Below are 13,309 nucleotides of genomic sequence, written 5' to 3'. Positions count from 1 at the left end.
TGGTGGGTTAATGCCTGTGCGTCGGGAGTAAAGTAATTCTACACAATAAAGAGCCATAAACTTTGTAGGGATTCGCAAACAACAAGAAGTCGAGTCACACTTAGTCAATATGAACTTTACCTAGGTGACCTATTTATTTTATGACCTACTTAGGTATATTATACAGATAACATTGACATGTTATATGTTCAGGATGAAATATGTGCACAGTGCGCTGGGGAACTGTGGAGGTGGTAATATTTCAACTCACATTTAACATGTCTTTCATAACCACAGGTAAGATGATTAGCATTATGTTTAAAATTAAATATATATTTATATGTTTTAACCTGAAATCTAATTTATTTTGTTTTGATTGGGGGAAGGTTGATAGAGATGCAACAGTGTGTCATTGTGTATGTTAATATAATTTGCGGAGGAATCTGAGATCTGAAAATAGGTAGCTAATAAGAGAATATTAAGGGTATTGAAGTATTCTTTCTGGGATTTGAAAACTGCTTGTGTGACATACAGCCGAAACTGTACAGCTTTAGATGTGATATTAAAATTCCAATTTTAGAAATTTAAGTTTTCAGAAATAATGCAGAATGGCGTAAGTCTGCACGGAATACAATGCAAAATGCATGTTTCAGTATTATTTTGTTGTGTGCATGTTTTGGAGTCTTGAGATTGTGCACTTTGAAAAAGCACCCAGTCTTCTCTTAGCTTCTGCTTTCAGAGAGATATCCATTCACATTTCAATAAAGAGCTTTTTCGTTGATTAAGGATTTGCGGATATTCCGAAAGGAAAACTTAGCCCTTATATCATTAGAAGAACAACGCTAAGGACCAGTCCACGCATTGCTGGGCAGAAGGAATCGCCATTGAATCCGTCTTCTCAGGGCATCTATGAGGGTCTGCCTGACATCTTCAAGCCAACTGCCAGGGTGAGCAAACCGCAAAAGGTAAAGTGAAACAGCAGATGGCAAAATCAAGACAACAGCATGCCTAGACATTTAACCATGTGATTGACTAACATATGTACATTATTTCTAATGTCTATTATAAAATAAAACAAAATTGATCTCTCATGAAGAGTAACTTTATATTATCATCCTATGTCATCATAGAAGCGACCAGTAACATGATAAAACACAATCAGGATTCGGCCAGTACAAATTAAATTAGCTTTTGGTTCTTAAAGTAGGTGTTATTGCAACCAATGTCAGTACAATTAATTTGGTCAACTTTGCAAGAACAAAAGAAAAGTGTTGTTCAGAGATTTGAACCTGTGTCCTGCTAGGCGAACATCTGTGCAATATGGAGATTACGATTATTCTCATTTTATGGTGGTAGTTTGTAATACTTTGCAGTTGTTGCATACTCAAATGTAAGCTGTAGACGAATGCCCAAGAAAGGACAGCTATCTCTCAAATGTTATCCAGGTGACCCATGCTTCATGTTGGTCAGGAAGGAGTGATGGTGGAACTCTGAGAAGAAGCAGTGGAAGCTGATCCACTATCCTGGCAGGGAGTGGCCTCATTTGCTTTCTAATTTAGGAATACCTAGGTTATGTGGATACTTTACCTACATTGGACACAGACATACAAATTGAGGCAAGCAGCATTGTGCAGATCTTTTTATCTGATTGATAAAATCGAATTTAATTTTGTGAACATGCTAAGGAAAAGGCCAGGTAAAATCTGTAATTGAGTGTTTTATCTTGTATATTTCTTTTCTGAAAAATATTTATAGATACTTAAAGGTCTTCTGCTGCATGTGAGATGCGTATTAGTAGTTTTAAGCATACTACATGAAATTCTTTGTAAATGACATACCAAATGCAGACCCAAGCAGGAATGCCACTATTTGAAGGCATTTCAAAGGAAAATTTCAGTTGTCTGTATACTTTGAGGGAGAATGATGAAGCACAACTGTACTTGATTTGATGGTATGTAACTTCCACACATTTGTGAGGGAGCATTTACAGTATCCCAGGCGTGTGGAATTCCTATATCTCCCTACTTATAGGGCATATTGTTTGTGATCAAGGAAATCAAGATTTCATGATTATTTTGTCCATGGGATAATAACCCCTGCAGCACAGACCCTTTGTCTGCCAGCTTATAGTACCACATTATGAATCAGGTAGGGGCATTGTCTACAGTTCAGATGAATGTGTTCATATGTTAATGTTTTTAAAGTTTGTATTTATGGTTCTTTAGTGCAAAGCCTTTATTATTGGGGTGAGTGCTCTAAGGAAATGTTGTGAGCTCGGACTGCACTGCTACACTGGTCGCAGTATAAAAATGTGTACACACGTGTAGGAGGCTGGCTTGGTGTGTGGTGGACATCAGTGGTGTTGGCACCTTATACCAGGTCCAGGCAACCCTTATTGGTAAGTGTTACAGTGTCTAGGAAGCCAGGGCTCTCTAGTGGTAGCTGTGGTGAGCAGCCAAGACTTATCTAGGAGGAGTGTGAAGCACTTGCAATACCACAGTAGTCACACATTAACTTATCACACATGAAAGGAACCACAGTGTTGCAAAAATAAAGGTACTTTATTATAGTAAAACTGAGCTAGGATACTACAGGAAATCCCCCTTTCTGGAGGAAAGCACACACAAAATATACACAGATAAGTAATAGGAATTAGCATAAAACCATTATAAATAGCAAGGGCTCTATAGGGAGGCCAAGCCATACAATAAAATAGTGGAATGTGAGAATAGGTCCCCACCACAGGATAAGGAGTTGTTAGCCAAGTGCTGGGAGAGAATGGAACCCCAAGACATAAGTATGGACCCAGTGACCAGTAGTGCAGAGGTAAGTTACCAGGTCATCCTTTAGGCTAACATGGGGACTTGGAATTGGAACAATGCAAGAACAGGACCAGGCCGATGGAACCCAACTGTGGATTCTGGATGAAGAGGACCTGTAAAAGAAGGCGACAAAGTTCAGTTCACACAGCTTTGTCCAGGTAGGACAGAAGGCAATGCCCACCCTTTTGTGTGGGAAGATTTGTGTCGTCAATGGTGGATGAAGTCTAGCTGTGGAGTCCAGGAGTTGCAGAGGAGTCCCTGAAGTTGCCTAGGAGCTAACCCTCGATGGTCGCCGGATTGCGGACTGGTCAGTGGTCAGGAGAACCACCAACAAGCACAGGCAAATGCAAATTGGTGCTGAAGAAGATTTGCAGGGCTGAAGAGGACCAGGTACGTACTGGGAAATCGACCCTTGGAAAGGAGTCCCGGCTGACCCTCGGAAGACAGGAGAGCCAGCAGAAGCAGTCGGAGCCTCCACGAGCAACCCACTGGCAGCAGGCACAGTAAGTCGCAGTGGGGCCCAAGCAGCATGCTTGAAGAGGAGTCACATGTCGCTGGAGCAGCACAGAGGAGAATGTTCTTGCAGAGGTAGAGTGCTGGGGGCCGGGGCTTCTTGGAGCCTTGCGATCCCTCGGAGCAGGACTCAACAAGCCTTGGTTGCTGCAACAGTGACGGTGCACAGGGATTCTGTCCTAGAGACAGAGTCAAGGGCTCACCTTATCCCAAGTTGGACAGAAGGCAAAGAGAACCCAGAGGACACCTCAGAACCACCACTTGTGTTGGAGAGTTTTCACAGATCCAGAGAACAGCAGATCTCAGCAGCCGGACTTTGTTACCCTAGGTGCCTACACAGGGATGTGGAATTCCTATCGCCCGGGACATATTGTTTGGGGTCAAGGGCAACAAGTTTGTGTTTATTTTGTCCTTGGAACAAGTAAGGCCCAACCCCCTGCAGCACAAACTCTTTCACTTCCAGTTAACAGAAAAGGGAACTGTCTGTAGTTGAGGTAATACGAGTGTACATTTCTTAATGCTGTTCGAACTTGTATTTATGGTTCATTAATGAAAAGCTTTCATTATTAGGGTGAGCGCTGAAGTAAACGTTTACAGGTCACTGCACTACTTACAGTGGTTAAAAAAGAAAAAAATATGAGGTTAAGTACAATGCTCCCAGAATGCGCTGATTAGATGCAAATGTTTCCAGAAGCTTATAAGCAAGAGTCATGATTCTTGCTTTCAAAATAAAATGTTCAGGAAAAAAAAGGGAAGTAGGGGAAAAAAAAAACTTTTTACCACTATAAAAGTTTAGGTGCTATTTCTTTGAAGCGTCATTTTGTAAAATGTATTGGTACATGCTAATATTTCCAAAACATATTCCTAAAGGAAAATCAGTGTAGCCATTGTTAACAAGATTATGGGGAGCATGAAAATAAACAAGCACTGGCAAAGACAACCGATCCTATATTTTTTGTGAGTCTTTTGGTTTGTTAATGAATGTCTTGTTCTGACATGGTTTTTGTACCAGTTTATCGTTGTCGGAGCTGCCAGGCCTGTGCCATTTTAACAAACACTGGCAAAAAGGAAAACACGTTTTTGGTCTCAAAAAGCACACATTGCCACCAGTGGCGTAAGAAAAGGCCCCACAGCCCCCCTCCAGGGGCTCCCTCATCACAGTACCTGCCCTGAGTGAGCCTCTCCATGTTCTTTGCAGGGGAGCCCCTTTCAGTTTTGTTGCGCCACGATTGCCACAGTAGTTCCTGGCGCTGAACAGAACTACTTTGTGTGCCAATATGCTCCTTGTGGAAGAGCAGAATGCAATCACTCACAGTAAAGCTAGGTGATCGATAGAGAGAGAAATAGAAGTTTAATAAAAACAAGATATTTTTGTTAACGCCGGACCTAATTAGGGACCCAATTCTTAAAAAAAGTCACAAAAGTGCACCCATGATATGTCTTTGAATTAGTAGCTTTCATGAATTCACAAGAACTTACAGAAGTAGACCAGGAAATTGTACCCCAGTAAATATTTGTGAACTGTATTTTAGCACGATCAAATATGCATGTGTAGATTTTCTCATGTGAAAATATATTGAGCGTTTACAAGTTCACTTTCCCTCCAACCATTTTTTCCCAGCACTGGAAGAACTTCTACTTCTTTCATTGTCAGGAGTACAATTCCAACCTTTCTACCTTTCTCAGTGTGGGAAAAGATTAAAGAAGAGCAGGTGGAAATCCTTAAAACATGCAAGTTAGTAAATTTGCAAACTCAAAGGCATTCCATCCCTGGAACTATTGCTTAGTGCTCCCCCTGCATCCCCCCTATGCCCCCCGTGTGTAGATCTGTGGAAAGGTGGCAAAATAAGGAAATTGCTATAGTAGGGATTGAAATTGCAAGTATTCAGAAGCTATTATAGTAGTAACCCTGGCATAATCAGAGAGGCTATTATCAGAGGTCTTATGTGATTGCTGCCATAATTTGTCCCCACACTACATGGCACCAAAGGGACAAGCAGATTTTTTTTTTTTACAGGACAAGTAGATTTCAGAAGCAACCTGTCCCATGGACAAGTAGATATTTTAATACATTCCACCCCCCTGCTACAGATGCTAGGGAGTGAGTCCACTCCAAGGGAGATTCTTTCTTGCTTCTTTGGTGCATTTGAAGTCTTCCCGACCCCAGAGGATGCACAACTGTGGAAATGTTGCAAGTGCTGACAGGAGCAGAGGAAACAATGTTGCAAGGAGAGGTCGTCTCAGTGTTGCAGTCTTGTTTGTTTCCTGTGGAGTCCAGCAGCAGTTCCAGTGGCCAGGAGCAGAAGAGGTCATTGCAGAGGAGTGCTGGTGGAGTCTTACATGCCAAATCTGGGGACCTACTCGCAAGGGGGGTCCCTAAATAGCCAAAAGAGGCTTAGTCACTTTGCACAGTGACCACCTATCAGAGGGGTTCACTGATGTCATCAGCCTAATCTGACCAGTCGGATCTCCCAGGAGCCTCTGTCCATCTTGATTTCAAGATGGCAGAATCAAGTGGCCACCTGGAGGAGCTCTGGGCACCACCCCTGGCGTGGTGATGGACAGGGGAGCGGTCACTCCTCCTTCCTCTGTGCAGTTTCGCAACAAAGCAGGGAACTGGTGCAAATGTGTCCTTCAAAGCAAGTTATTGGCTTGGGGAGACTACACCTCCCCAGCCTTGTAGCACCTATTTTCAAAGGAAAGGAGGTTGCATCCCTCTCCCACAGGACATTCCTTGTTCTGCTTTTCACTGCTTGAGCTGGACAACCCTGGAAGACTGGTAGGAGCATTACTGGGGGGGGGGGGGGGGAGCAGGGGGAGGGTTCCTCTAAGGAGTCCCCAGAGTGCATGGAATCAAGCCACCAATACCAATAAATGGGGTATGATTCAGAACTGTTTGATACCTAGGTTCAGAGTTACCATAATGTAGCTGGGCCATAGGTAGTAACCTATGGCCATTACATTGCTAAAAATGTACCCCCCTCCCCCCCTTATGAAGTCCAGGGAACTGGAATGGAGTTTGTAGGGACACCTCTGCTCGTGCAGGGGTGCCCACACACAGAGGGACCTGCACCCTGCCCTTAGGGCTGGAAGGGCCTACCATAGGGGTGACTTAAAGTGACCTGGTGTAGTGGCCAGCAGTGAAAGGGTGCATGCAGGCCTGAAGACAGTTTGCATAGGCTCCCACGGGTGGCATAATACGTGCTGCAACCCATGGGGGACCCCTGGGAACCTAATTAACATATACTAGGTACTTACAGGGATACACCAGAATGCCAATTGTGGGGTGTAAATGGTACCAAGACAACCACATTTAGAAGAGAGAGCACAATCACTGGGGTCCTGGTCAGCAGGATCCCAGTGAAAACAGTCTAAACACACTGGCAACAGGCAAAAAGTGGGGGTAACCATGCCAAAAAGGATGACTTTCCTACAACATGTTTGCATGTATAATGTCCCCAGAATGCTTTCTGATTAGATGCAAATATTTGTACAATGTCCCCAGAATGCTTTGATTAGCTGCAAATATGTGCAGTCATTTGAAAGCAAGGTTGAGGAGTCTTTGCTTTCAAATTATGTTCACAAAAAATGCATGTAGGAAAAGAAATGTGCTAAACTACCGTGAAATTTTTAGATACAATTTCTTTGAAGCATCATCTACTAAAATGTGTTGATGCATGCCAGTATTCCCGAAATATATTCATAATGGAAAATCAGTGGAACCAGTTTCAACAAGATTATAGGAAACATGACAGTCAACAATCATTGGCAAAGCCAATAGATCTGAAATTAGCGGTCAGCCTTTTTGTTTTGTCATGGTTTTTATAAAACTTTATTGTTGTGAGGACTGCCAGGCCCTTACTACAATGAGCATTGGCAAAAAACAATATATATATTTTTTGGGTCTAATAAAGCACACATTGCCTCAGCAGTCTCTGGCACTGAACAAAACGTCTTTGTGTGCCAATATGACAGTATTGTAATAAAAAATACAAGGTCTTGGTTAACTCACAACCTAATTATGGGCCCAATTCTTAAATAGTCACAAAAGTGCACCTAGGGTATATGCCTTTGCATTAGTGCAGATTTACAGCTTTCATGAATTCTCAATTATTTACAGAATTAGACCAGGAAATCGAAATCCCAGAAAATATTTGTGATCTGCATTTTAGCAACTGCAAATGTGCATGTGTAGATTTGCTCATGCAAAAATCTGCTGAGTGTTTAACAGTTCGCTTTCCCTCCAACCACCTTTTTCCTACCATGAAATAAGTTTTATTTCTGCCCTTGTCAGGAGTTTCTAACCTTTTTCAGAATGGGAAAAGACTGGAGAAGAGCTGGATGTAAACTCCTAAAATATGCAAGCTGGTAGTTTTTCGCAGATTCTAAAGCGCATTCCAACCCTGGAACTATTGGTTAACGGTACCTCTAGCCCCCAGTATGTAGGTCTGTGGAAAGGTGACAAAATGCAGGAATTGCTAGAATTCAAATCATATCATATATCATATAGTTTAATCCCTGGCATAATCAGAGAGGCTATTGTCAGAGCTCTTATGTAATGAGACTACTGCCATAATTTATCGCTGCTCTACGTGCCAGGAAATGAACAAGTGTTTTTTTTTTTTTTTTTTACAGGACAAGTAGATTCATAAAACATCTTGTCCCATGGACAAGTAGATATTTTTTTGAATTCCACAACCCTGGATCTGTTTTGTATCTCCACTTTGAAGGTTGGTCCACTTGAAGAAAGGAAACACTTATGGCGATTAAATCTTAGGCCTGCTGAGAGACTCAAGGTTTATTTTGCCCCTCTCATAGCAGAGGCTCTTTACATGACATCTGAGGATATACCATCTAATTCTCCAGTCTGACTGCTTCTTCAGCTGATCTAGGAGGAAGTTGTACTAGAAGTCTTCCAAAGTATTCCTATCCTCTTTTACCAGTGTCAAGTTAGTAAAGGAATACTGCTACCCCTGATCAGCCATCAAATACTCTTCCACACCAGTGGCATAGAGGATTGAGACTCCAATTTTCCCTATTTAAAGATTCTCCCAGAACCTGTGGTTCTCCAGGTTGGTACCTTAATAGATAAATTTGCTTCAATTATTCCTAATAATCAGGTTGTGAACTCAATACATTTGTTTTTTTATCCAAGTATATTCTGATTCAGAAAATCCATACAAAGATAAAAATCATAAAACATTTCTCCTAAATGCACAGAATAAAAATCGATCTTACAAAAGATAAACTATTGTAAACATAGCAGTTTGTCCTAAACACAAATATCAGCAGCACTTGTGAATTCCATGCACAAACCATAAACTAATCTTTATCTTTCAGCAGTTAATACAGCCGTCAAAAATGTGAAAGATTAAAAACACACCTTTTTTGTGGCTAAAAATTGCAAATGCGAAAACGCAGGCCTCACCTGAGTAAATTGCTCAGTTAAAAAGGGGGTTTATATACTTATGCCTAAGAAAAGTATAAAAAGGGCATAACAGTTGTTAGAAATGGGGTCTCTGGTTGGCAGTCAGTTTGCACTCTGTCCAAGCAAGGGACCCTCACTGTAGGCAGGGTAAGGGAGATACACACCTAGAATAACCCCTTCTTACCCCCTTGGTAGCTTGGTACAAGCAGTCAGGCTTATCTCAGAGGCAAAGTATTTGTACAATCACACACAGGAGCAAAGTGAAAACACCACAAAAGGACTCAGCACCAGGTTAGAAAACTAGCCAACATGTATCTGAGTAAAACAAGACAAAAACAACAAATGTCCAATATACACAAGCAAAGTTATGAATTTTTAAAGATTAAACTTCATTATAGTGCTTAGAAACACAAATACTTCAATTTGGTGATAATACGGCATCGTGACGGAGTCGTTCCCAATAATCCGATGCCAATGGCGCCGGTCACGGAGTCGCACGGATCCCCAGGTACAGTAACTTGTGAAAATGAGGAAACAAGCTGGTGCATGGAGTTGGGGAATGAGGTGTCGTTGGATCCAGTGCAGCTTTGGTTCCTGGGCTGTGGAGCAGAGGAGCGGAAGCTTCTGTGCGAGGTGTCGGGTCCTTGCTATGAGGGTGAGGTGGTGTCGGTGCGAAGCGTCGGATCCTTACACTTCCAGCGGAGTCGGGTGTCAGACGTCGGTGACACTGCACTTTTGGACTCACGGAGTGAAGCGAGGACCACGGCTTCAGTTGCAGGCGGCGTTGTGAGATCTGGCAGCAGTGTCGGTCCAGGTGTCGTCTGAAGTCTGTGCACTGGGTTCTTCTTGGTTTTTCACCAGCTTCTCCTTTGAAGGGCCCAGGGACTGGATTAGGCACCCTTTTCAGGGTAGGAGTCTCAGCAGAGAGTCCAGGTGCTGGCAGAGTAAGTCTTTGTTGGTCCTGAGACTTCAGAACAGGGGGCAACCTCAGTCCAAGCTCTTGGGGAAATTTCACAAGTATGATACACAGCAAAGTCCAGTCTTTATTCTCTCCAAGGCAGAAGCAGCAACTGCAGGCCATGCCAGCAAAGGGGTAGTACTCTTCCTCCAGCAATTCAGCTCTTCTTCATGGCAGAGGTTCCTCTTGATCCAGAAGTGTTCTAAATGTCATGGGTTTTGGGTCCACTACCTATACTCCTTTCTGCCTTTGAAGTAGGCAAACTTTAAAGGAAAGTCTCTGTTGACAAGATCCTGCCTTGCCCAGGCCTGGCCCCAGACAAGCACCAGGGGGTTGGAGACTGCATTGTGTGAAGACAGGCACAGCCCATTCAGGTGTGTCAGCTCCTCCCTCCCCACTCTAGCCCAGGAGACTCATCAGGATATGCAGGCTACACCTCAGCTCCCTTTGTGTCACTGTCTAGAGGGAATTCACAACACCCTAACTGTCAGTCTGGCCCATACATGGAATACACAAGCAGGCAGAGGCACAGAATAGTTAAGCGAGAAAATGCCCACTTTGTAAAAGTGGCATTTTCAAACTGACAATCTAAAAAATAAACTTTACCAAAAAAGTATTTTTAAATTGTGAGTTCAGAGATCCCAAACTCCAGATCTCGATCTACTCCCAATGGGAAACTGCACTTAAGAGATATTAAAAGGCAGCCTCCATGTTAACCTATGAGAGAGATAGGCCCTGCAACAGTGAAAACTGAATTTGGCAGTATTTCCTTGTCACAATATGTAAAACACGTTAGTACATGTCCTACCTTTCACGGCACCCTTCCCACAGCGCTACTTAGGGCCTTCCTAGGGGTGACTTACATGTACAAAAAGTGAAGGTTTGGGCCTGGCAAGGGGTACACTTTCCAGGTCGAATTGGCAGTTTAAAACTGAACAGCCAGACACTGCAGTGGCAGGTCTGAGTTTACAGGTCTACTCATGTGGGTGGTACAATCAGTGCTTCAGGCCCACCAGTAGCATGTGATTTACAGGCCTTGGGCACCTCTAGTGCACTTTACTAGGGACTTGCAAGTAAATCAAATATGCCAATCATGGAAAAGCCAATTAAACATACAGTTTACACAGAGAGCACTTGCACTTTAGCACTGGTCAGCAGTGGTAAAGTGCCCAGAGTACCAAAAACAGAGTCCAGCACACAGTCAAAATCACAGGAAACGGAGACAAAAAGGATGCCAGGTCTAACAACAGTAGTACATTCATAGTTTCATTAACAGAGACTATATCACAGGAACATGCTGGGAGATCAGAAGCTTTGCAATGTCCCTCCTGGGGCAATCAGCTGATGAAATAGGTCCAGCCTAAAATAAGTAATCTGCATAGGCCTCTGGGCATATCAATGAAACGGCTCAAGCCCAGGATCAGTTTTTGTCATAGCAAATTTCTGATAAGATATCATTTGTAGGGCAGACGTTTCCCTCTCTGCAGCCACATTCTTAAGAAAAGCTACCCTCAGCCAAGCAAGATCCTGCTTAGTAATGCCCCTAGGATTTAAAAAAAAAAAAAAAAAAAGCTCATTCCTCCCCAAGGCTTTAAAGGTCCAACCATCAACCAGGGTATATTTGCCCTGCCATCTAGGTTCATGGAATCCTCAGTGATTGACCTATTAAGAATTAGTTCAACCTTCCTCCAAATGGCACACCACAACAAAAGTGGACGCATGCGAATATAATCAGCAATGCATCTCACTCCCAGCTCCTCGTGAAGAATCTCTGTCGCAGTGCCTAGCCCAACACCCAAAAGGCCCCTTAAAAAATGTGTTTTCTGCAACCCCCAAGGCATCTGTGCTCGCATATCCCCATATGTCTCATTCAAAAGTGGAGATGGGTAGACATTTGGCATTATGAATCTCCAACATAGGTCTCAACGGTCTCTGACCTAATCGTAAAGAGGATTCACAAAAGCCGCAGAGGCCCTTACCATTTTACCTATGTTTTTCTTGATCAGGGGCTGCCAGTTAAGGTTTGAGTCCAGTAAGACCTTTAAATAGGTAAAAGTCTCAACCTTACTTAAAAATTTGTCCTGAAACACAAAAATGAGCTTTTTTTTTTTTTTAGACCCCAAAACGTTTGCGTGTGACTTTGTACAATTAGTTATAAGATTCAGACCAGCTATAAAAGTCACAAAAATGTCTAAAAGTTTTTGCAGACTCCTGGTGGTGCAAGTAATTAAAACAGTATTGTCTGCATATAAAAGCACTGGAAGGGGCCTCCCCTATACTTTTGGTACGTCCAACCCCACCTTCAAAAGTGCACTCTCCAAACTATTGACATTCAAAATAAAAAGGAAGGTGGGCGGGATACATCCCTGCAGATCTCTACGTCCAAGAGAAAAGTGCTTAGTGCATTCCCCATTAGTCCTATAGCAGACCAAGGCTGTCAGGCCCTGTTGGAAATCCCTCAAAAAACTTTGCTGCCACCCACATGGAACCCAGCTCTGCCCACAGTTTCTCTCTGCTCACTTTATCATATGCAGAGCTGAGGTATAAGAAGGCAAGATGCAGTGAACCCCTCTTTGCCCTGATATACTTATTAACGATAAGGTGAATGTTCAAATTCTGTTTCACCATCCCCCGGCCTGAGTGAAACCCATATTGAATATTGGATCAAATATTATTCTCTTCTGCCCGTTGTCTTAATCTATTCAAAACAAGCTTTCTGATTATATTTGTCTCAGCATCTATTAAGGAAATGGGCCTATAGCACAATAGGGGCCAGATGTACCAAAGGGTTTTATCCATTCTGTGTCTATGGGAAAATGTGTTTGTACATATGGGCCTATGTCACTTTTATTGCCCTGCTTAAAGATTGGTACAATAATTGAATGACACCATAGCACAACTAATAGCAGCATTAAAATAAAGGGTCAATAAGGGGGCCCATCATTCAATACGTGCCTTAAACACATCCCCAGGGACGCCATTTGCGCCAAGTACCTTAACCAATGAAATGGATACAATAGCATCCCTAACTTCTTCCCATGACAAAGTTATGAGATTTCTGAAACAAAAGAGGTAAATCGGAAATAGTGTACCCTCAATGGGCGGTATCAATTAGGTCGCCTTAAGATACAAGATGGAGAAGGCATGAGTGAAGAGTGTCCCAGGTATGAGAAACTGTGTTGTCCGGCGGGGGTGGGGGGGGGGGGGTGGGGAGAAGGAAGGGGGAGTTCCCTTACGGACTAGGTGGTCTCACACACATAATAGTGTCTTGCTTCATCATTTGACCACCTAGCCCCACCCAAGTAAGATGATACTACTTGGGCGGACTCAACCTCTTGGTTAAAAGAACCAGAGGGAGTGCTGAAATTAAACTGGCTGGATAAATTACAGGGATCCAGATGAGGTGGGAATAAAATTACCATACATGTCACCAATTAATGCTAGTTAAATTTTAATGGAGGTGCATGTCGGTAAGATTAAGAACTGGGGGGAGGCTCACTGGAGAATAATGTCTCTTAGAGTCTTAAAAGGAGTGTGTATGACCAACATGTTTCTGCCCTCTCAAAGTGCTGGTAGGTCAGGGGCATTCGTCAGGGGCATTCGTCAGGG

The 13,309-nt window shown here is 42.9% G+C and overlaps 1 protein-coding gene across 2 annotated transcripts in view; it reads left to right on the top strand.

Annotated features, from left to right (window-relative positions):
• CENPF (centromere protein F) overlaps positions 1-13,309 on the top strand; it is a 364,724-nt gene that overhangs the window by 320,151 nt on the left and 31,264 nt on the right. The window contains exon 19 of one of the 2 annotated variants that reach the window (XM_069233898.1): positions 766-926. In XM_069233898.1, coding sequence (XP_069089999.1) covers positions 766-926 — 161 coding nt within the window. Of the gene's footprint in view, positions 1-765; positions 945-13,309 lie in introns of both variants that reach the window. The other variant, XM_069233897.1, reaches the window with a different exon arrangement.

Source organism: Pleurodeles waltl, chromosome 5 (genome assembly GCF_031143425.1).
Source record: "Pleurodeles waltl isolate 20211129_DDA chromosome 5, aPleWal1.hap1.20221129, whole genome shotgun sequence".
Classification (NCBI taxonomy): Eukaryota; Metazoa; Chordata; class Amphibia; order Caudata; family Salamandridae; genus Pleurodeles; species Pleurodeles waltl.
Note: the sequence above shows the minus strand (reverse complement) of the source record. Positions and strands in the feature narration are given on the sequence as shown.